At 43.4% G+C, this 25,086-nt stretch overlaps 1 protein-coding gene across 4 annotated transcripts in view; it reads left to right on the top strand.

Moving 5' to 3' along the window:
• The window catches only part of LOC106570429 (zinc transporter ZIP4), a 42,425-nt gene that overhangs the window by 7,056 nt on the left and 10,283 nt on the right, over window positions 1-25,086 (top strand). For 2 of the 4 annotated variants that reach the window (XM_014142755.2, XM_014142754.2), the window contains exons 7-10: window positions 7,252-7,360; window positions 16,535-16,846; window positions 17,264-17,468; window positions 18,015-18,271. In XM_014142755.2, coding sequence (XP_013998230.1) covers window positions 7,313-7,360; window positions 16,535-16,846; window positions 17,264-17,468; window positions 18,015-18,271 — 822 coding nt within the window. In that variant the 5' untranslated portion in view covers window positions 7,252-7,312. The other 2 variants (XM_014142753.2, XM_045694872.1) reach the window with 2 other exon arrangements.

Raw genomic sequence — 25,086 nt, 5'->3', positions numbered from 1 at the left:
CGTCAACCCTGATCTGACCACGTTATCAGAAGTGCCCGCATTCTCCACCACTTGTGGCAGACCAGAGGGTTTGGTCAAGACGTTTACCCATATCAGACACGGACAGAGAAGGATTAGCTCAGTTTCATGGGTGTTTATTTAAATAAAATCTCAAAAAGAAAAGAATATGTCTCCCCTATGAGACCCTCTCCGGGATGCCGTCTTCTGGGATTCCGGGTCTGGATGTTTCCTGTCGGGCACAAAACTGAACTCCCTCTTGTTACCTCTGCAACCGTTAACAATAACACAGGAGTCCTTTCTTCTCCCATTCCTCCCCTGTGTGCTGCCCTTCTGGCAGATTTATGGGCCTTGCACAGCTGGTGAGCAATCCGCCCTTGATTACTCACCAGCTCCCAATCAGTCCTGGCTGGAGAGCCCGTCGAGACCTGGCACGTCCAGCAGATGGAGCCATCACCTCGTGATGTATACTCCATCTGTTACCAGGCCTCGACGAGTCACCCCCTGGTGGCTGACCTACTGTACGAACCCCCCCCAGCTCTGTCGGGGAGGGGACTGTCATCAGTGCAACGTAGGTCTCCTTTCTCGATAGGGCATCCGCGTTTCCATGCTTCGCCCCTGACCTGTGCACAACAGAAAAAGAGAAGCCTTGAAGGGACAAGAACCACCTGGTGACCCGATCGTTCGTGTCCTTTCATGCATGGTCCGTGACCAGGGTGAAGTGGGTACCTAGCAGGTAATACTTGAGTGTCTAGCGCCCACTTCACCGCTAGACACTCTTTCTCAACAATAGAGTATTTATTTTCTCTAGGCATCAGCTTTCGGCTGATGTACGTGATGGGGTGCTCCTCCCCCTCGTGTACCTGGGACAGAACGGCCCCTAGTCCCGTATCACATGCGTCCGTCTGGACCACCATCGGCACCTGGAATTCGGGCGTTACGAGAATCGGATGGGAACACAGCGCTTCCTTCAGACTGTTGAACGCCGCTTCTGTCTCGTCCGTCCATTTCACTGTTTTTGGGAGGAGGGCCCTGGTTAGATCGGTGAGGGGGGAAGCTATAGCCGCAAAGTTGGGGATAAACCGGCTATAATATCCTGCCAGTCCCAGGAAGGACTTGACCTGTGTCTTGGTGCGTGGAACGGGCGCGTGAACCTTCCTCTCCTGGGGCTTGACGTTCCCCCGTCCGATCAAATACCCCAGGTACTTCACCTCCTCGAACTCTAGCTTGCATTTCTTGGGGTTTGCGGTCAACCCGGCTTGTCTGAGCGCGTCCAGCACCGCCTGGAGGCATGTCAGGTGCTCTTCCCAACCTTGGCTGTGGATGATGATATCATCTAAATATGCCGCTGTGTACTGCTGGTGGGGTCAAAGCACTCTGTTCATCAGCCGTTGGAATGTGGGCGGGGCTCCGTGGAGACCGAAGGGCAGCACCCGGTACTGATACAATCTGTCTGGTGTCGAAAACGCCGTCTTCTCCCGGGAGGAGGCTGCCAAAGGTACCTGCCACCTAACCTTTGGTCAGGTCAAGGGTGCTGATGTACCGGGCCTTTCCCAATCGGTCGATGAGCTTGTCCACCCTCGACATGGGATATGCGTCAAACAAGCTGATGTCGTTCACCCCCGGAAATCGTTACAGAAGCGGAGGCTACCGTCCGGTTTAGGCACCAACACGATGGGGCTGCACCATGCACTGTGGGACTCTTCCACGACCCCCATCCTCAGCATAACCTCCACTTCCTGTTTCACAGCCTCCCTTCGGGCCTCCGGAATCCGATATGGCCTCTTTTGTACCGTTTCCCTGGGCCGGGTACGGATGTGGTGTTCAATGAGGGTCGTGCGGCCCGGCTTCTCGGAGAAGACCGCCGTGTTCCGATCGACGAACTCCCTGAGCTCTTGCTTCTGGGCCAGGTCGAGGTCCTCATTGCTCGGGACCTCCACTGGTATCGTTGGCGTCCTGGGTCCCGACCATAACACGGCCAAGGCTGTCCTCTCGTGTCACTTCTTCAACAGGTTCACATGTTAAATCTATTGGGGTTTCAGTCTCTCCGGGTTGCTGCACACAGTAATTGACAGGTCCCAGCTTCTCGATCACCTCGTATGGTCTGTGCCATGTTGCCAGGAAGTTACTTTCGGCCGTGGGGATCAAGACCAAGACCCTGTCTCCCACCTGGAATTCTCGGGGCTGGGCTTCCTGTTTGTAGACCTGGGTTTGGGCGCGTTGGGCCTTCTCCATATGTTCCCTCACGACTGGCCATATGGCTGTCATCCACTCCCGCATCGTCTCCACGTGCTCTACCACGCTGCGTAAGGGGGTCGGTTGGGCTTCCCACGCCTCCTTTGCGAGGTCTAGTAGGTCGCGTGGCCTCCTCCCATAGGAGTTCGAACGGGGAAAACCCTGTGGACGATTGGGGTACTTCTCGGATTGAGAACATTAGGTGGGGTAGTAGCTGGTCCCAGTTCTTCCCGTCCTGCTCGATGACCTTCTGCAGCATCTGTTTGAGCGTTTTATTAAAGCGCTCGACGAGCCCATCCGTCTGAGGGTGAAAAACGGAGGTCCGGATCCGCTTGATCTGCAGGAGGGCACACAACTCTTTCATGAGGCGGGACATAAACTCCGTACCTTGGTCTGTCAGGATCTCGTTTGGGATGCCCACCCGGCTAAAGAGATGGAACAGCTCCTGGGCGATTCCCTTGGACACCGCCGCCCATAGGGGAATGGCCTCGGTATACCGGGTGGCATAGTCCACTATTTCCAAGATGTACCTGTGTCCTCATGCAGTCTTTACCAGTGGTCCCACTATGTCCATGGCGATGCGTTCAAAGGGCACCCCGATTATTGGCAGGGGGACACTCCGGGCAGCTGCGACAGTAGTCTTCCACGGCCCTCCTCATCCCTGGCCAGTGGAACCGGGCAGCGGTCCGTTCCCGGGTCTTCTCCATTCCCAGATGCGCCCCCAACAGGTGGGTGTGGGCCAGCTGAAGAACTGTTCCTACGTACCGTCGGGGCAGCAACAATACCTCTCGAAGTTCCCCCTGTTGGTGCGACACCTGATACAAAAGGTTATTCTTGATTTGGAAATGGGGGTATCACCAGTCACTCACCCCCGGAAGTAGCTGTCCATCCACCACTATCACTTGGGCGGCAGCAGCTTTCAAGTTCGGATCCTCCCACTGGGCCATCCCGAATTGTCCCCTCAGTTGGCCCCCAGCGGGGGTCTCTACTGGCCCCTCGAAATCGAGGAGGGGGAGGATGGGTTCCTCCAGGGGCTCCCGAGGGGGATCGGGTTCCGGCGCCAACTCCGGAGCCGTAGACACATGCTGGTTAACCAGTTGCTTCCGGGCCGCACAGGCTATTGGTCGTCCCTGCTCTCTTCTTCTGCCGGCTTGTACCTTCTTCCTCAATTCGTGCCCCAATAGGGCCACGAACAGCGGACAATCCCGTCCCACTAGGAGAGGTACCGGCAGCTCTGGTACTGCACCCACCATCATCTGACAGCTCCCTTGTGGCGTCACGATGTTGGTCCATACGGTGGGATACTGCTTTGTCCATTTCCTGTGTTCACGGTAACACATCTCCCTACCCCGTTCGGTCACCTGGTTCAGCAGGCTCGTGGTTACGAGCGTAACCATGCTTCCGGAGTCTAATAGCGCTTCCGTGTCGTGTCCGTCCACCTTCACCGGGACCATGGGTGCAGTTGATTTGTGGTGCGCCCAACAGGAGGTGACATAGTTCACGGCGTGACCCACCTCGCCTCAGGGGCTAGCTGATGGCATCAACTCCCCTCGAGCCGGGCAATTCCAGGCAATGTGCCCCCGGGCGCCACACTCAAAACACCTCATTTGGTCTCCATCTACCTGGGGTCATTGGTGGTGGGTCAGCCCTACCCCCGCCGTCTCTCTACGGGTTTGCGGTCCTTTGGCCCTGCCAACTGTCAGTTCGGGGTACACCGCGGTGGGGCTGTCCTTCCGTCCCCTCGGACGGGTCGCCGACTCGTCCTGGTTCCCACTCAGCAGTGCCTGAGTGTTCTTATGCGTCTCCACTGCTTTTTTGAGGCCCTCCAAGGTCTGGGGCGCGCATAGACTTGTGGCCCTCTTCATGTCATGGGGTAGTGCCCGTAAGAAGCGATCTAGGACCACTTTGTCGAGGATGGAAAGGGTGGATACGCGCAGTAGGTCGCTCATCTGGACTCGGGAATGCGTCGGGTACAAACCTCCAGTCGTGGAACCGTTGAGCCCGATGGGCCAGGCTGTACCCATAGCGGCTGAGTATCTCCCGTTTGAGTCTGTCGTAGTTAGCTGCCTGTTCATCGTTCAGGTCCCAATATGCCTTTTGGGCATTCCCAGAGAGGAACGGGGCCAGCAGACTTGCCCACTGCAACCTTGGCCATCCTTCCCGTAGTGCCGTCCGTTCAAATGTACAGAGGTATGTTTCGATTTCATCATCTTCTGTTAGCTTGATCAAAAACTGGTTGGGATGTGATAGAGGAGACGCTCCTCCTTGCAGCTTCCTGACTTCCTCAACGAGGAGGACGTTTTGTAGTCGCTGTTCCTCCAGCGTTCGTTCCTGAACCGCCTGTTGTGCTTGTTGGGCCCAGACGAACTGAGCTATCAATTCATCCATGCTGATGCTGCGTAAACGTCAACCCTGATCTGACCACGTTATCAGAAGTGCCCGCATTCTCCACCACTTGTGGCAGACCAGAGGGTTTGGTCAAGACGTTTACCCATATCAGACACGGACAGAGAAGGATTAGCTCAGTTTCATGGGTGTTTATTTAAATAAAATCTCAAAAAGAAAAGAATATGTCTCCCCTATGAGACCCTCTCCGGGATGCCGTCTTCTGGGATTCCGGGTCTGGATGTTTCCTGTCGGGGACAAAACTGAACTCCCTCTTGTTACCTCTGCAACCGTTAACAATAACACAGGAGTCCTTTCTTCCCCCATTCCTCCCCTGTGTGCTGCCCTTCTGGCAGCTTTATGGGCCTTGCACAGCTGGTGAGCAATCCGCCCTTGATTACTCACAAGCTCCCAATCAGCCCCAATTAGTCCTGGCTGGAGAGCCCGTCGAGACCTGGCACGTCCAGCAGATGGAGCCATCGCCTTGTGATGTATACTCCATCTGTTACCAGGCCTCGACGAGTCTCCTCCTGGTGGCTGACCTGCTGTATGCCACAATATGTAGCATAAAATCCGAAGAGGGGTGTCGGTGGAAGGGTTAATAAAAAAAATAGAAAATAAAAATGTTTTACCCTGATAATAACCTAATAGAAATAAATCTGGGCCATCGCATTTTTAGAGTAACGTAGTTAGTTTATATTGTATATCCTCTACTTTAAAATTGTTTTTTTATATACTTTTTTATTATGTATAATTGTTTTGTTTTTACTGTATCTATACCACAGAAGGCTGATGAGGGGAGGACAGCTCATTTTAATGGAAACCATGTGTTTGATTTACAGTGCATTCAGAAAGTATTCAGACCCCTTGACTTTTTCAACATTTTGTTATATTACAGCCTTATTTTAAAATGGATGAAACAAAACATTTCCCTCATCAGTCTACACACAATACCTCACAATGACGAAGTAAAAACAGGTTTTTAGACATTTTGGCACATTTATCAAAATTAAAAAACAGAAATACTTTATTTGCATTCAGACCCGAAATTGAGCTCAGGGGCATCCTGTTTCCATTGATTATCCTTGAGATGTTTCTACAACTTGAATGGAGTCCACCTGTGGTAAATTCAATTGATTGGACAAGATTTGGAAAGGCTCACACCTGCCTATATAAGGTCTCACAGTTGACAGTGCATGTCAGAGAAAAAAACAAGCCATGAGGTCGAAGGTATTGTCCGTAGAGCTCCGAGACAGGATTGTGTCGAGGCACAGATCTGGGGAAGGGTACCACTAAATGTCTGCGGCATTGAAGGTTCCCAAGAACACAGTGGCCTCATTCATAAATGGAAGAAGTTTGGAACCACCAAGAATCTTCCAAGAGCTGGCCGCAAGGCCAAACTGAGCAATCGGGGGAGGTGATGGTCAGGGAGGTGATGGTCACTCTGACAGAGCTCCGGACTTCCTCTGTGGAGATGGTTGTCCTTCTGGAAGGTTCTCCCATCAATGCAGCACTCCACCAATCAGGCCTTTATGGTAGAGTGGCCAGACGGAAGCCACTCCTCAGTAAAAGGCACACGACAGCCCGCTTGGAGCCAAAAGGCACCTAAAGACTCTCAGACCATGAGAAACAAGAGTCTCTGGTCTGATGAAACCAAGATTGAACACTTTTTTGCCTGAATGCCAAGCGTCACGTCTGGAGGAAACCTGGCACCATCCCTACGGTAAACCATGGTGGGGGCAGCATCATGCTGTGGGGATGTTTTTCAGCGGCTGGGACTGGGAGACTAGTCAGGATTGAGGGAAAGATGACTGGAGCAAAGTACAGAGAGATGCTTGATGAAAACCTGCTCCGGAGCACTCAGGACCTCAGACTGGGGCGAAGGTTCACCTTCCAACATGAAAACGACCCTAAGCAAACAGCCAAGACAACACAGGAATGGTTTCAGGACAAGTCTCTGAATGTCCTTCAGTGGCCCAGCCAGAGCCCGGACTTGAAGCTGATCTAACATCTCTGGAGAGACCTGAAAATAGCTGTGCAGCGACGCTCCTCATCCAACCTGACAGAGCTTGAGAGGATCTGTGGAGAAGAATGGGATAAACTCCCTAATTACAGGTCTGCCAAGCTTGTAGCGTCACACCCAAGAAGACTCAAGGCTGTAATCGCTGCCAAAGGTGCTTTGCTTCAACAAAGTACTGAGTAAAGGGTCTGAATATTTATGTAAATGTGATGTTTCTGTTTTTTATTTGTAATACATTTGCAAACATTGCTATAAACCTGTTTTTGCTTTGTCATTATGGGGTATGGTGTGTAGATTGATGAAGGGGGGGGGGAACTATTTTATCCATTTTAGAATAAGGCTGTAATTTAACAAAATGTGGAAAAAGTCAAGGGGTCTGAATACTTTCTGAATGCACTGTATATGTTACCATTCCACTCATTCTGCTCCAGCCATTACCACGTGCCTGTCCTCCCCAATTAAGGTGCCGCCAACATCCTGTGATCTATACTCTATGTAGATTGTCTAAATTCCGTCTGTATGTTCTGTAAATGTTTGTCCAAACCAGGTCAAACTCCTGGTATGTAAGTGATTCAGATTTGGATGGTTTTTTTTTTTGTGTGTGTGTTTTTTAGATGAAGGACTGGGAGGGTCAGATCAGAGCGGATATTCAGAGTTTCCTGGGCAACCACAGTGATGAGACGTTCTCTGGCAGAGTTGTCGCTAGAATATTCCATGGAATTGGTGAGTTTTCCCATTTTTATTATTCTCAATATGACTAGGGTCACAAAGGAGGGAAATTGCTAAGTTCCCATACATTCCCATGGAAGGTTTCCCACTGAAAACTCCCAGAACTACTTCCGGGTGTTGTGGTATGTTGGCTCCTTGTCACTAGGGGGTGGCTTATTTAGTGCCATGTGTTTGAACTGTATGGACGCAGTCGTGCTGATCAGTTTCATGCAGTCGGTGATTATCCTTCATCACCACTGATTATTGACTTTCAATGTGTTACATTATGGGGCAAAAAATTGTCTGGCTTGCGCCTAAATGATCTAAGGTTATGCAGTTCTTGATGCAGTTGACTGCAAGTCGCTGCACCAACTGCACCCTGCAACCATTGCATGCATTGTGGGAATCACTATTGTCAACCAGAAATTAATGCTTTTGTTTGACCCACACAAACTTGACCAAAGACATGACTGAAACAGAAACCAACTTTTGGGCGGAGATTCATAGATTTAAGAGTATATAATGTGAGTTCTCCCTCCTAACCAATTAATAGTACACAAATGTTTTCAGTTTGACTGTGTGATACGGAGGTAGAGAAAAGTTTATTTAGAAAAATGTATGAACAATGGCAGCTATGTTGTCATTGCCAAGTTGAAGTAAACCTTGCTTTTGGAAAACCAATGTGTTTTCCCATGTTGGATTGTGTCCAATGTTTGGTTGTCGCAGATGCACCTCCACTCGACTGCAATCATGGACATCAGTTTGTTTTAGTAATTCAACTGGAAAATCCTCTATATTTTTGTTTCCAGGAAGTCCATGTTACCCAGCTCAGACCTTCGGCTGGAGATACTGGAGAAAATACATCCAGTTCGATTTCAATGAAATCATCCGTTTTGCTATTCAGGAGATCGTTCGATTCAAGTGATCAAATAATACAAAAATATATTCTATGTAAAAAGTTGTTAGATAATTTTCTTACCTCAGCTGCTTCCATTAACATGCAATGTATTTATTGTAAATCATGTTTTGTGTGTTTTTATGATATGAATTGCTGTTTTATGGTATGGTTTCTGTATTTTGATGTTTGTAATGTTGTTTCTCTACCCATTTGAATCCAATTTATTTTTGTATGTCATGTAAGGGTGAGTGCTTGATGTTATTGAAACTGGTTTGCTCCTTGATCAAGGTACAGAAGGATTTCATTCAATGGTTGACTGAGTTTTCCAATATTGGTGTGCATTGCATAATTGTAGTATGTAATACATGAAGTCCAGGTGTGTCAGAGTAGTTCCTTTGTTTCCTGATATGGATCCAAACTCATTGGCTCATGCCCTAGGGAGGAAAACACATTCAACCCTGTGAGACCCAACGTTGCACAAATGCAACATTTCCTAAATTGCATCCTATACAGTTCCTAAACAAATATCATGTGAAACACTACATCGTGCATCTCCTTAGACGCACACGTGTCTCTTAGTGGTATGTGTTGTGTGTCAGTGTGATTTATTGTGGCATCGGTGGCCTCTGAAACATTACAAATCTGTACATTAGTCTTACACCACACTGATTCCCTACACAAGCATAATGTTGTAGGCCATCGATGCAAATAAATGACTTAAAATATTTGTTCCTGTCTTCTCGAAGATGTAGTAATTTATTTTGAAAAAAATTAAATAATAATTGAGAAACAAACATTCTGAGCTCGAGGTAATTGTTGCCAACCTCAGACAGGACCACATTCTTACACGTAATTTGATAGAGAAGTTAAAGAAATTGTTTCCCTTCCAAATTCTGCAAATATGGACAACCAAATACTTAGAGTAACGTTGATGCCCCCTCCACACATCAAAAGAACAAAAATGTGTATATAGATACTTATCTATATAAGTGTGGTTTATGAGGTCAGAATACTTCCATTGATGACCATTCATTTTATTAAGTAAGATAGGATGTTATCTCTCCAAATGAAGCCTGAAAGGACAACCAAATATTACTTAAAGTAAGTTAGTGTTCTCCATACAACCCACAAAATAGTTTATCCTTTGAAGAAAATGTTGATAGCGAAATACTAAAATGTAAACTGGTGAAGTTGATTCATTTAGTCTATTTCAGACAAAATATGACTTCATTTCAAATGTACATGTATACACCACTCGAACATATGTCCCATCACATGTACATGATTTTGATGTGATTATCATAACATTTCAGTTTTCTTTCCACAAATGTTTTCTACCATTGAAGCACAATGTTGCATTTTTGCAACGTTTCCAGAAAATTGTACTACACATTTGAGAAAAAAAACGGATTATTGTCATAATCAGAGGCCTAATACAAGTATTTCTGAAGGGTCGTCACATTAATTCCTCATTTGGATCTATGCTTGGGTCTCACAGGGTTCAGGAAATGGATGGCTGGAATGAGGATGTTCAAATACGAACCTACAAATGTGACTCTCCCATTGTATAAACATTTGGTTTATATATTCAAGATTACTCTTTAGATTATATGTATTCAAGATTACTCTTATGTGATTTTGGGGCGTCTGCGCCAGGAATTTATTTGACTAAGCCGGTCAATGTTCATAACCTAGTCTTGAACCCATGTTTTATTATCTTTGAACTGAAATATAAACACATTTCTAAGGAACACGGTCATTTGAAACTGCTGATTATCTCAGGGCCTAGGTCACACAGTATTTCCAGTATTGCACCTTTGTTGCTGCAGAATGGTACAGTCTAAGTGTGAAACTGTTATGAGATGGAATAATGCCACGTTGGACCTAAACCCTTTCACACTGTAAACTCTTCAACTTAGAGTTGTTGTGAAAATGTATTTTGGGCTTTGCAGTATCTTGAAGCAGCCCTGATGTTGCTGCAGTTATGGAGGCTGTGTGTGGTCATGTCTGTCTTCTCAGGGTCAGAGTGAAAATGCTGACTGACTCCACAGAGAGCAGTGTCACTTTACTTTAACTAGCAGATAGTATGACTTCTCTGTCTGTTAGTGGTGATGGTGACCACAAAGTGAGGACATTCTGAGTAACGTCTGCTTGATGAAATGACTGCAGTGCAGTTTAACTATCTGTTCAGAACAACCTGAGCTCTACATTACTGTAATATAGCTACTGCTGACTTAGGTTTCTGCCAACATGTCTGTAACAGTCTTGAAGGAAGACTTCTGGACAGATAATGTGAGCATAACACAATCAATAGGCTACAGCTGTTTATTAGATGCTGTATGTAGAGAAAAAAAATATTTTGTCTTTGTCTTTATTATCTGATTATTTGGGGAAATACGGTGCCTTCAGAAAGTATTCACACCCCTTGGCTTTTACCACATTTTGTTGTGTTACAGCCAGAATATAAAATTGATTAAAATATATTTTTTAAATTGTCACTAGCCAACCCCAATACCCCATAATGTAAAAGTGAAATTATGTTTTTAGACATTTTTACAAATGAAAGCCGAAATGTCTTGAGTCAATAAGTATTCAACCCCTTTGTTATGGCAAACCTAAATAAGTTCAGGAGTAAAAATGTGTTTAAAAAGTCACATAAGTTGCATGGACTCACTCTGTGTGCAGTAATAGTGGTTAACATGATTTTTGAATGACTACTTCATCTCTGTACCCCACACATACAATTATCTGTAAGGTCCCTCAGTCGAGCAGTGAATTTCAAGCACAGATTCAACCACAAAGAACAGGGAGGTTTTCCAATGCCTCGCAAAGAAGGGCACGTATTGGTAGATGGGTAAAAAAAAATCAGACTGACTATCTCTTTGACCATGGTGAAGTTATTAATGACACTTTGGATGATGTATCAATACACCCAGTCACTACAAAGATACAGGCGTCCTTCCTAACTCAGTTGCCAGAGAGGAAGGAAACCGCTCAGGGATTTCACCGTGAGGCCAATGGTGACTTTAAAACAGTTACAGAGTTTAATGGCTGTGATAGGAGAAAACTGATGGATCAACAACATTGTACTTACTCCACAATACTAACCTAATTGACAGTGAAAATAAGGAAGCCTGTACAGAATACAAATATTCCAAAACATGCATCCTATTTGCAACAAGGCACTAAATAAATACTGCAAAAAATGTGGCAAAGGAATTCACTTTTTGTCCTGAATAAAATGTTATGTTACGGGCAAAACCAATACAACACATTACTGAGTACCACTCTCCATATTTTCAAGCGTAGTAGTGGATGCATCATGTCATGGGTATGCTTGTAATTGTTAAGGACTGGCGGGTTTTACAGGATAAAAAGAAAATGAATGGAGCTAAGCACAGGCAAAATCCTAGAGGAAGACCTGGTTCAGCCTGCTTTCCACCAGAAACTGGGAGATGAATTCACCTTTCAGCAGGACAATAACCTGAAATACAAGGCCAAATCTACACTGGAGTTGCTTACCAAGAAGACAGTGAATGTTTTTAAGTGGCTGGGTTACAGAATTTAGAGAAGAATAATGGATAAATGTTGCACAATCCAGGTGTGGAAAGCTCTTAAAGATTTAGCCAGAAGGACTCGCAGATGTAATCACTGCCAAAGGTGATTCTACAAAGTATAGACTCAGAGGTGGGAATATTTACAGTATGTAAATTTGAATTTTCGGTATTTAATTTTCAATACATTTGCTAAAATGTCTAAAAGAATGTTTTCACTTTGTTATTATGGGGTATTGTGTGTAGATGGATGAGAAAAATGAATTATTACGTTTTGAATTCAGGCTGTAATACAACAAAATGTGCAATAAGTCAAGGGGTACTATGAATACTTTCTGAAGGCACCGTAGTCTGTCAGTGATGACCTTTTGAGATTAAAGTCGTGTAGCTGTAACTCAAGATAAGGTTTATTGTCTCTGTCGACTGTGAACTTTGTCAGGTAGCATGCATTCACTGAATGGGAGGCTAAACTAATTACCTATCCCTGGCAACCTTGTTGTATGGAGAGAGTGGTCTATGAAACCAAACATCAAATATATTAAATTATTATTTTGAATGTTGACTTATGGGGAATCATTGTGGCAAAATATGAATCAAATATCATGTTTAATATTAAGAATAATATTAATATTGCCATAATTAACATCAATATTGACCATTATAATGTTAATATTGACCATGATAATGTTAATATTGACCATAATGTTTTTTTTATAAGATCATTACCACATGATGACTGTTCCTTTGATAACGTGATGTCAAGGCTACAACACGTCGCAAATCCATTATACAGATCCAGAAATCCTGCTGCGCCCTCCGGATTAAAATCTCCCGCAAGGCAGCAGTTTCACGCTCACTGCTCTTCTACTCTGCACATGCCTTTCTTTCATCCAAATATGTTCAAAGTAACAGGTGTCAAACTACTGAAGGCCTACTTTGGGTACCTCATTGGATGTCCATACTCACACTTACATCCAAAGACCCTTCAGACAGCTTCATGTTTGACTTGGATACAGGGGATCTCCTCCTCATATCCTGTTGACAAGGATGTGTTAGACCAGTCTCACCTTGCCCAGTCTCTGTTGTGATGATGCGGTGAAGGGTGGTCGCCCCAAGACACTGATCTTGGGTCAGTTTTCAATTTTCCCCAATAATGGTTAGGATTGGGGGAGGGAAAGCTGATCCCAGATAAGTACCTAGGGGAAACTTCCCCCCATGGCTTGAGATGCACTTGTGACAACAGGTGTGTAGCAGGTGTTACAGTAATGGCAGTCCACTAACCATTGTGGGGGCCAGGAGTTTATCTTAGTCATGGTAAGGAAAAACTATTGTCCCTAAATACGGGACCCAATCATCCAGCCACACGGTCAATGCAAATGATGGATGTCCATGGATAGTATTTTACTCCAAAAAATTGGTGCAGGGTTTTGAGTTGTGAATGGTGATGAATATATTGAGAACAAATGACAAAAGCTTGAATCGAATTCAAGTCTTTAATTTACATCGCGATGGAAGGATCGTGCTCAGACAACACCTTGCCAAACATACGTTATACTCCTGCTCATGTACTGTCACCTTACACAACATGTAACACAACATTGGTCTCATTCTCATTGGTCAAGTAGATGAACACCTAGATGTCCTCATTGGTTAAGTAGATGAACACCTATATGTCCTCATTGGTTAAGTAGATGAACACCTATATGTCCTCATTGGTAATTCACATGAACACTTTGTGAATTAGTTAACATGGCATCATATGGCTTCTAGATTATACTGAAGGTTGTGTATGCATTGGTACATCTTATCTTCTTCGTTCGCCGTGAGAAAGTTTCTCTTAGTCATTGCCAGGAAAAACTATGGGACTCAATATGGGACTCAATCATCCAGTCACACGGTCAATGCAACATTTTGAATGTTGTCCATGGAAAGTACTTTTACTCCACAAAATGGGTGAACGTGAAGAATGGGGCCTCTGAATTTACTCATCAATACTTTTCCTCAACTATGTGTTGGCTGTTTATTTTTTGAACAGAAAAAGAACTGTAGAATTGACAGTATGTGTATTATTTGTTTTGACAAAAGTTCCACCTGCCACCTTCCACGCTGTCAGTAATACATTGTCTCGTTACATCATGTTGTCAATTTTCCTCATACACAATCTATTCTCAGTAAAGGGAAGTGTTAAAGGCCCAGGGCAGTAAAACATGAGATGTTCCTGTGTTTTATATATATTTCCACACTATGGGGTTGGAATAATACTGTGAAATTGGGAAAATTATGATTATGCCCTTTCAGTGTAAGAGCTGTTTGAAAAGACTGCCTGTAATTTCAGCCTGTTTTGGTGGGATGGAGTTTTGGCCTTCCATGGAGACATCACCAGGCGGTAACCTCTCTGCAAATAACAGCAATGTTTTCCTCAGACCATTCACACAGTCCTAGCACAATTCTTGCTTGAGAAATTGCCCTTTGCTAAGAAGCTATTTTGGTTTATTTTTGACCATTTTAAATTAAAACAATCACAGTAAGGTATGTCATTGTACAATGATTTGATATTTAGATAAAAACAGCTAGTGATGGTCTTCATCAAGACAGTTGTGGCCATTGAGGGTGTAAGTGTGTCACTTGGCACACATATTTTGCCTGTATTCAAGCAACATATTGTACTGACAAAAAAAACGAACTTGCCATTATTTCAGTTTAGGTCAGTTTATGCCGAGTCTACAATGAAGACAGGTGATTTGGACATGTACCCCTCATTCAGGTGAACTGCTATGGTCACTTATTTATGGACTGGTAGGGAAGCACACCTCGCCTCTGGACCAATCAAAGGCAAGCTTACAGGTCGAAATCTCTAACTTAGTAATTATAGAGACCTGTATGATGAACTTAAAACCGCGTGTGGAATGATCTGCGCCACTCGGGAATCAACTCATCGACTAAACTCACTGTTTTTGCACTTTATTTTGTATTATTTTTTATAGAGGATTTTATCTTTATAGATAGAACAATGGAAACTACATATAAGTATTTCCCCGTTATTCTCCTATGTCTGAGTTTTAACCTGTTCACCTATGCGTGGTATTCACCTGTGGATGTATATGACAAAGTGGTCGAGCTAGTGTCGCCAGGAGAGGAATACCTGGATGAAATGTCAGTTCGCTCCTTTTTCAAACTGTTAGAGAAGCGTGTGCAGTGCCCTGGTGTGTCGTGTGAAAAGGTAACTTTTTTCTTACACTCGCTACAGCTTGCGCTTTAGGAAAGGTCGAGGTCCATTCTGCACCTGTTACTGTGCCGTGCCGTGCGCTACACTACTGGAGACTACGCTGTACGTGCAGTACAGTATGTCACAGTTCTTTGTTAGACCAATAGCTAAAATATATCCGTATTTTTTTTATTTATCAGTCTCTGACCGAGTCTATTTTAATTTTTATTGATACATATATCTTGAGCACTGAGCAATTTTAAAGTTAAAGCTTGCTCCGTAATATTTTTTAAAATCTATATTGTTATTATTACTGTATTATAGACTAAAAACAATAATGATTCGTGTTATTATTACACAGAGAGATATTACACATCAGCATTGCAGATTGTTTTGTACCAGAGTTTTGTAACTACATTTATTCCGACCTTTATGTTCTAACTATAACAATGACATAAAAGCAACTGATCAACATTAAAACAGGGTAGTAGATATTACAGAGCAATGTCTTAGGCTTAAATGGCTATGGCTGGGTTACAGGTATTAGCATAGCCTTCTGTATGACTATTACAATGATCATAACCCCAATATAAAATTTGATATGAATGCTTTTCATTTGAATGTCTTGGTTGTTTCACACTTCACAGTGCAGGTTGTTTAAATCGCATCTTAATGATCAGGCATTCTGTTTTCCTTCCATTTCTCAAATTCTATTTCATATTTCTTTCATTCTGTCCATCATGCCAAGGCACCAATACATGTTCATTTTGGTTTCCTTTGATTTACTGTAGAGAAAATGTATGCATTGCTCTATTCTCCATTTTGAATCCATGTCCCGTTGTAAAGATATGGAAGGCCTTGGACTTTACCTTGGCAGGTGTAATCTGTACCTATGACCATCTAGAGGCAGTTTTCCGTTCCATGTTATGTGAGAAATGTTATAGATTGGCCAGACATGTTCGAGACTTACACTAATTATCAGTATTTAGACAGTGTGTGCTGCTAATGCAACAATGGCTTGAGATCTTAATTAAAATATATGTGTGTAAGATGATACTGTTGAAACAGAAAAAAGTCTCGGCACACGTCCAGTCAGATGCAAATGGATTTTTAACAGAGCCTGAACTTTCAGTCAGTCCGACCTGCATCAAGCTCCGCCTCTTCTAAAATACGTTTACATCTGGCTGGAAATGTGTGGAGACGTTTTCCTGTTCCTCCACTTTTGCATTTTGCCTCCAGCACATTCACTAGTCGGTTTTGGATGTGAAGTAGATTCGGACTGTTATCTACATTATGATACTGTACAAAGTCACTGTATGTCCTGACTCAAAAACCCAGAGTATAGTCTGCTCTTAAAGATCAGAAAATGTCACCCAAGTCAAACCAACCCAAACTCCTTTCCTTTAGCTTGTGGTCATAATGACAAAACAGTAAGACCGTACGTTTGTTTTCTCTTATAAATTAGACCTATATTTGTCCTTAGTACATAAATAATCTACATGTAACACTGAAGCAAGCCTTCTTGTTTCTAGTGCCTTTCTGTGCAGTCAGTAGACCAGCTGGTGGGTAACTTCACCAGCACTGGTGGTCTCCTTCACAACGAGGGCTTCTTCAGAGTAGCGGCAGGATGCCACCTCTACCTCATCTCTCCCACCGAGGCCTGCTCTGCCGTGAGGGCAGGGAGGTGGGGGGATGAGACGGACCACCTCATCCAGGAAATCACAGGCCATGACCACCACGGACACAGGGATGGGCATGGACACGGAGACATGGAGAGCAGTGACATAGAGACTCTGCTCCGAAACATGGAGAAGCACTACCGGCCTGATCAGCAGTACGACCAGGTTGGAGCTGATGTGTAATAATTAAGCAATAAGGCCCGAGGGGGTGTGGTATATTGCCAATATACCACGGCTAAGGGCTGTTAAAACAATGCAGAGTGCCTGGCTACAGCCCTTAGCCGTGTTATATTGGCCATATACTGCAAACCCCAGAGGTGCTTTATTGCTGTTATAAACAGGTTACCAACGTAATTAGAACAGTAAACCAGGAGATTGCGTCATACCTGTGGTATATTGTCTCATATGCCATGCATTTTAGCCAATCGGAATCCAGGGCTCAAACTACCCGGTTTATAATGAAGAATAGCAAAATACTGTATATACTGACCTGTTTTCTAAATATTTAATTTGTCTCAACAAAGTATTTCTATTCTATTCAACAGTGTAAGTCTGTCCTGTCTTGTTATCATGGTCATTTAGCACTGTCTCACTGGTCAAGACATCTTAGAGGAGAGCAGCGCGTCAACTAGTTACGGTGACCCTCACAACACGGATGTGGTGTTTGGATACATAGTTTACCATGCTTTACGAGGTGACTGCATGATGGCCAGAGCATTACCTGAAGAAGACTATTTTCTGGATTTCATATTCAACCGCTTCGGCTCCGACAACATCACTATTCACGGTACCATAAGATAACCCTTTAATGTTATTACTGTCATATTACCTCATAACAAGTGACTATTCCTATTAGTATGAATCATTTTGATCTTATTCTTTAGTTTTAGTTTTATTACACTGCCATGTAATGTCATCCTCCTGCCTGTACTTCAACCTACTCATTCATCCATGTTGTGTCAAACATAGTTCATCTTTTATTTAGCATGTTGCCCTTGAGGGGCTATGCTATTAACATTACCCCATGAAAACCACTGGTAATGAGAGTGTATATTACTTTTCCCCAGGGGTGCAACTTTCACTGGGGACGGGGGGGACATATTCCCCCCAGTTTGATCATTGGAATGTGATACAAAAGGAGACAACGGTGTGCTTTAGGACCATGCGGATGCCTCCGAGGGGCCGGGTAGGCTCTTTGGAGTGTTTATCTGACTGGAGAAAAAAAGTTATAACCCCCCCCCCACTTCTAAAGCCAAAGTTTCGCCCCTGCTGTTCCCCAATGGCCTGCTATATACATTACCACCAATCATATCATTCTGATTCATCTCTGTAGAGCTGGAAGGTATTATGAAGAGCCTGCAACTGGGTGGAATCCACGAAGAGGACCACGATCATGAACATGGAGATCAAGATGGACACGACGATGACCATGGTCACGATGACCACGTTGACCATGACCATAGTGACCACAGTACCACTAGCGGGGGTCGAGGTGCTCAGAGTGGTTGGGGGGGTCGAGGTGGAAGTGAAGCCTTCAGGCAGAGTCACGAGGAGGGGTACTACCAGAGGAACATCAGCAGCTGGGACCTGGTAATTATTATACTGAACCACCTCAGTGCTTGGTGGGTAATTATTATACTGAACCACCCCAGTGCTTGGTGGGTAATTATTATACTGAACCACCTCAGTGCTTGGTAGGTCATTATTATACTGAACCACCTCAGCACTTGGTGGGTAATTATTATACTGAACCACCCCAGTGCTTGGTGGGTCATTATTATACTGAACCACCTCAGTGCTTGGTGGGTAATTATTATACTGAACCACCTCAACACTTGGTGGGTAATTATTATACTGAACCACCTCAGTGCTTGGTGGGTAATTATTATCCTGAACCACCTCAGTGCTTGGTGGGTAATTATTATCCTGAACCACCTCAGTGCTTGGTGGGTAATTATTATCCTGAACCACCTCAACACTTGGTGGGTAATTATTATACTGAACCACCTCAGCACTTGGTGGGTAATTATTATACTGAACCACCTCAGTGCTTGGTGGGTCATTATTATACTGAACCACCTCAGTGCTTGGTGGGTAATTATTATACTGAACCACCCCAGCGCTTGGTGGGTCATTATTATACTGAACCACCTCAGTGCTTGGTGGGTCATTATTATACTGAACCCAGGGGCGAAAATCTGATATCAACTTTGGAGGGGACAATTACATAAAATTTTCTCAAGAGCAATTCTTTAGGGGGACACCAAAAGTAGTGCTGTAACACATAGCCTACGTTGTAATATGGTAAATGTATATTGAGGAACCAAAGAAATAAGGTGTTTGCCGTACTCCTAACTACCGGTACCCAAAACTACACAACTAATCACAACAGCAATACCATTGCCTTTAACAAATCTTAGTTCAGTCACCAGTTTAAGTTGAGAGTGGGGGTATCCATGGCATTTTCCAATTATGTTCCTATTTTACAAGTCAAAAAAATTGAGAACCTTTCATAATGTTGCCAAACAAAGACTCAACAAACTTACCTGAGACTCCCTGTCTCTGCCAGTCTGTCCCCAACTCTGCTGTCTGTGTGCCATCTGTTGCCTGCTCTGCCTAATGACATCATTGTGAAACATTTCCATTAGAATTTAATTTCTTTCTTATGAACATTTTATCAACTAGTCTTTGAGATATTAGGCTACTAGGGTTCTTACTTTGCGTTTTGATGTACTGAAAAATACTCTGATGTCCGTCTTTTTTCTGCCATTTTTCTACCTGGCTGGCTACATACACACAGTATGTAGGTTATTTACAGTAGGAGATGGGCTTCTATCATCTTATCTTCTATCATTCTATATGGGCTTCGATCTAAAAGGTAGCTAGCAAATGTGAAACGGATTGCGGTGACAAGAGTTGACAGCTGTATGAGTTCACCATTTACACAACATATGCTGCAACCTTTTGTAATTTTAATTGTTTGTTTCATATTGGCTGGCTTCTAACAATAGCTGAATTTGCAAAGCTAGCGAGCACCAATTCAGTAGTGTTTGCTATAATCCTTTCTACCCGGGTTAAATAAAGGTGAAATAAAATATATAAATAAAAGTTCCCTTGCGACAATTTAGCTTTTGCAACGAGACCATTAAATATATTTAAAACAATGGTAGAAGAGAGTGTAGTTCTGTTCAGTTTATCGCTAACCTTATCACAGGGACTTTGAAGCACTAACTTACATGCATGCTGATCTTGGAATAAATTGACGATAGCAAAGATTCCATCTTTGACGACGCCACATAAATGGAATAGGTACTAGCTAGCTTAATAGTTAATATTTGCGCGCTAGCTCTGCATATTCAGCTAGTGTGTGTGCGCGATTGACTGGATTAACCTCACGTCAGTTACGTGCATTGAGTGCCTTTCAGACAGTAGATACGACCTCTACGTTACCTAGCAAGCTAAGGAACTGGCAGTGGATCAAACCATTGTGAGGCAAAGGGTGGGGGGTTTGCAACTTTTGAAACTTAAAAACGCGCTATTAAGTGTCTATAATCAGCACAATTGCTTTCATTGCGTATTATTAATATTATTTAAATTACATAGTTATGTTTCAGTGATATATTGGGGGGGACAAATCATATTTTTCCCAGGATGGGGGGGTCGTGTCCCCCCCGTCCCCCCCGGGATTTCCGCCCCTGACTGAACCACCTCAGTGCTTGGTGGGTAATTATTATACTGAACCACCCCAGTGCTTGGTGGGTCATTATTATACTGAACCACCTCAGTGCTTGGTGGGTAATTATTATACTGAACCACCTCAGTGGTTGGTGGGTAATTATTATACTGAACCACCTCAGTGCTTGGTGGGTAATTATTATACTGAACCACCTCAGCACTTGGTGGGTAATTATTATACTGAACCACCCCAGTGCTTGGTGGGTCATTATTATACTGAACCACCTCAGTGCTTGGTGGGTAATTAGGTTAAGGCCTTAGCTTCAGGGGCTTAAAGGCACAACACACACACACACAGCACACACACACACACACACACACACACACACACACACACACACACACACACACACACACACACACACACACACACACACACCCACCCACCCACACTCCTTCACTCTGATTCATTATCAAACTGCTAAACCCCTGGTGTCTGCTGCTCTTCCAGTGTGTTGTAATGAGCCTTAGATGTGCTTTAGATTGCCTGCGCTATTGGGAGCTATAGGATTCCCTCCATGGTAACATCTCTATTGGAGAAATCTGAATGAAAAGGAGCACAGCTGAGGCATAATGACATGTCACTTGTAATATTGGTCCCCACTTTATAAATGCCTAATCTCGAACTAAACCCAGAACTAAAATCTTGTGTAAGTTGGTCAGATCTACCATTTATGTTTACATAGTCTTTCCACAAGAGATGAATGAATGCCCAATGACATCTTTCCTTTAGTCATCAAGGAGTGTTCTTTTAAGGTATTGACTGGAACGAATTGCAAAAATCACTTAAGCTGGGAACTTATATCTCCCTCTCTAACTTTAAGCATCAGCTGTCAGAGCAGCTTACCGATCACTGTACCTGTACACAGCCAATCTGTAAATGGCACACCCAACTATCTCATCCCCATATTATTACTTTCCCTCTTGCTCTTTTGCACCCCAGTATCTCTACTTGTACATCATCTTCTGCACATCTATCACTCCAGTGTTAATGCTAAATTGTAATTATTTCGCCTCTGTGGCCCATTTATTACCTACCTCCCCACTCTTCTACATTTGCACACACTGTACATAGATGTTCCTATTGTGTTATTGACCGTACGTTTGTTTATGTGTAACTCTGTGTTGTTGTTTTTGTTGTTATCTTGGCCAGGTCGCAGTTATAAATGAGAACTTGTTCTCAACTGGCCTACCTGGTTAAATACAAGTGAAATAAAAAATAAAAAAAGTATCGGCCTACCCCAAGAATAGCTGAAAATGCTGTGCAGTGCATCAATGTAAAATGTAAATGCAAATTAATTATTCAATGAATATACTTGTCTACTCATCCAAATACTGTATCTGACTGTGTCACAAATGGCACACTATTCCCTTTATAGTGCCCAAAGCAGTGCACTATAGGGTGTTACAGCCCTGTTTCCTCCATATAGATGTGTTTCATCCCTGTTTCCTCCATATACAGTGCCTTGCAAAAGTATTCATCCCCCTTGATGTTTTTCCTATTCTGTTGCATTACAACCTGTAATTAAAATGTCTTTTTATTTGGATTTCACGTAATGGACAAATACACAAAATAGTCCACATTGGTGAAGTGAAATGAAAAAAATCAATTGTTTAAAAGAAGTGAAAAAAGGAAAAAAAATGAAAAGTGGTGAGTGCGTATGTATTCACCCCCTTTGCTATGAAGCCCCTAAATAAGATCTGGTGCAACCAATTACCTTCAGAAGTCACATAATTAGTTAAATAAAGTCCACCTTTGTGCAATCTAAGTGTCACATGATCTCAGTGTATATAACAGCTGTTCTGAAAGGCCCCAGAGTCTGCAGCACCACTAAGCAAGGGGAGCCATGAAAACCAAGCAGCTCTCCAAACAGGTCAGGGACAAAGATGTGGAGAAGTACAGATCAGGGTTGGGTTATAAAAAAATATCTGAAACGTTGAACATCCCATGGAGCACCATTAAATCCATTATTAAAAAATTGAAAGAATATGGCACCACAACAAACCTGTCAAGAGAGGGCTCCCCCACCTAAACTCACAGACCAGGCAAGGAGGGAATTAATCAGAGAGGCAACAAAGATACCAAAGATGCAAAGCTGCATAGGACCACTTTAAGCCATACACTCAACAGAGCTGGGCTTTACGGAAGTGTGGCCAGAAAAAAGACATTGCTTAAAGAAAAAAATAAGCAAACACGTTTGGTGTTTGCCAAAGGCATGTGGGAGACTCCCCAAAAATATGGAAGAAGGTACTCTGGTCAGATGAGACAAAAATTCTGCTTTTTGGCCATCAAGGAAAACGCTATGTCTGGCGCAAACCCAACACCTCTCATCACCCCGAGAACACCATCCCCACAGTGAAGCATGGTGGTGGCAGCATCATTTTGTGGGGATGTTTTTCATCGGCAGGGACTGAGAAACTGGTCAGAATTGAAGGAACGATGGATGGTGCTAAATACTGGGAAATTCTTGAGGGAGACTTGTTTCAGTATTCCAGAGATTTGAGACTGGGATGGAGGTTCACCTTCCAGCAGGACAATGACCCTAAGCATACTGATAAAGCAACACTCGAGTGGTTTAAGGGGAAACATTTAAATGTCTTGGAATTGCCTAGTCAAAGCCCAGACCTCAGTCCAATTGAGAATCTGTGGTATGACTTAAAGATTGCTGTACACCAGAGGAACCCATCCAACTTGAAGGAGCTGGAGCAGTTTTTCCTTGAAGAATGGGCAGAAATCCCACTGGCTAGATGTGCCAAGCTTATATAGACATACCCCAAAAGACTTGCAGCTGTAATTACTGCAAAAGGTGGATCTACAAAGTATTGACTTTGAGGGGGTGAATAGTTTTGCACACTCAAGTTTTCTGTTTTTTGTCTTATTTCTTGTTTGTTTCACAATAAAACATATTTTGCATCTTCAAAGTGGTAGGCATGTTGTGTAAATCAAATGATGCAAACCCCCCCCAAAAAAATTTAAATTTTAATTCCAGGTTGTAAGGCAACAAAATAGGAAAAATGCCAATGGGGTGAATACTTTCGCAAGCCACGCTAGATGTCTTTCATCCCTGTTTCCTCCATATAGATGTGTTTCATCCCTGTATCCTCCATATAGATGTGTTTCATCCCTGTTTCCTCCATGTATACTTGTTTCATCCCTGTTTCCTCCATGTAGATGTGTTTCATCCCTGTTTCCTCCATGTATACTTGTTTCATCCCTGTTTCCTCCATGTAGATGTGTTTCATCCCTGTTTCCTCCATGTATACTTGTTTCATCCCTGTTTCCTCCATGTAGATGTGTTTCATCCCTGTTTCCTCCATGTATACTTGTTTCATCCCTGTTTCCTCCATATATATGTGTTTCATCCCTGTTTCCTCCATGTAGATGTGTTTCATTCATGTTTCCTCCATGTATACTTGTTTCATCTTTGTTTCCTCCATGTAGACATGTTTCAGCGCTGTTTCCTCCATGTAGACATGTTTCAGCGCTGTTTCCTCCATGTATTTGGTATTTTATTAGGATCCCCATTAGCTGTTGTGAAAGCAGCAGCTACTCTTCCTGGGGTTCCACACAAAATATGAAACATGACATAATACAGAACAATAATAGACAAGAACAGCTCAAGGACAGAACTACATACTTTTTAAATGGCATACATAGCCTACATATCAATACATGCACATACAATATCTAGGTTAAATAGGGAGCGGCGTTGTGCCGTGAAGTATTGCTTTATCTGTTTTTTGAAACCAGATTTGCTGATCACTTGAGCAAAGAGATGGAACGGAGTTCCATGCAATAATGTCTCTATATAATACTGTAAGCTTTCTTGAATTTGTTCTGAATTTGGGGACTGTGAAAAGACCCCTGGTGGCATGTCCTGTATGTAAGTGTGTGTGTCAGAGCTGTAAGTTGTCTATGCAAACAATTTTGAATTTTCAACAAGTGAATGTTTCTTATAATAAGAAGAAGTGATGCAGTCAGTCTCACCTCTACTTTTAGCCAAGAGAGACTGGCATGCATAGTATTTATATCAGCCCTCTGATTACAGTGAAGAGCGAGATGTGCCGCTCTGTTCTGGGCCAGCTGCAGCTTAACTAGACCTTCCTTTGCGGCACTGGGCCACATGACTGGACAGTAATCAAGATCAGACAAAACTAGAGCCTGCAGGACTTGATTTTTGGAGTGTGGTGTCAAAATAGCAGAGCATCTCTTTATTATGGACAGACCTCCCCATCTTTACAACCATTGAATCTATATGTTTTGACCATGACACTTTACAATCTAAGGTAACACCAAGTAATTTAGTCTCCTCAACCTGTTCAACAGCCACACCATTCATTACCAGATTCAGCTACAGGTCTAGTTTAGGGAGAGCTTAGGGACTGATTTGTACCAAATACAATGCTCTTAGTTTAGAGATGTTCAGGACCAGTTTACTACTGGCCACCCATTCCAAAACTGACTGCAACTCCTTGTTAAGGGTTTCAGTGACTTCATTAGCGGTGGTTGCTGACACGTATATGGTTGAATAATCAGCATACATGGACACACAGGCTTGGTTTAATGCAAGTGGCAGGTCATTGGTCAAATGAAAAAGAATAGCAGGCCTAGAGACCTGCCTGCCGTATTCCATACCATACATGTTTTACATTAGAGAGAGGCTTCTGTA

The sequence above is a fragment of the Salmo salar genome, chromosome ssa14 (genome assembly GCF_905237065.1).
Source record: "Salmo salar chromosome ssa14, Ssal_v3.1, whole genome shotgun sequence".
NCBI classification, from domain to species: domain Eukaryota; kingdom Metazoa; phylum Chordata; class Actinopteri; order Salmoniformes; family Salmonidae; genus Salmo; species Salmo salar.
This window is presented reverse-complemented; position numbering and strand designations above follow the sequence as displayed.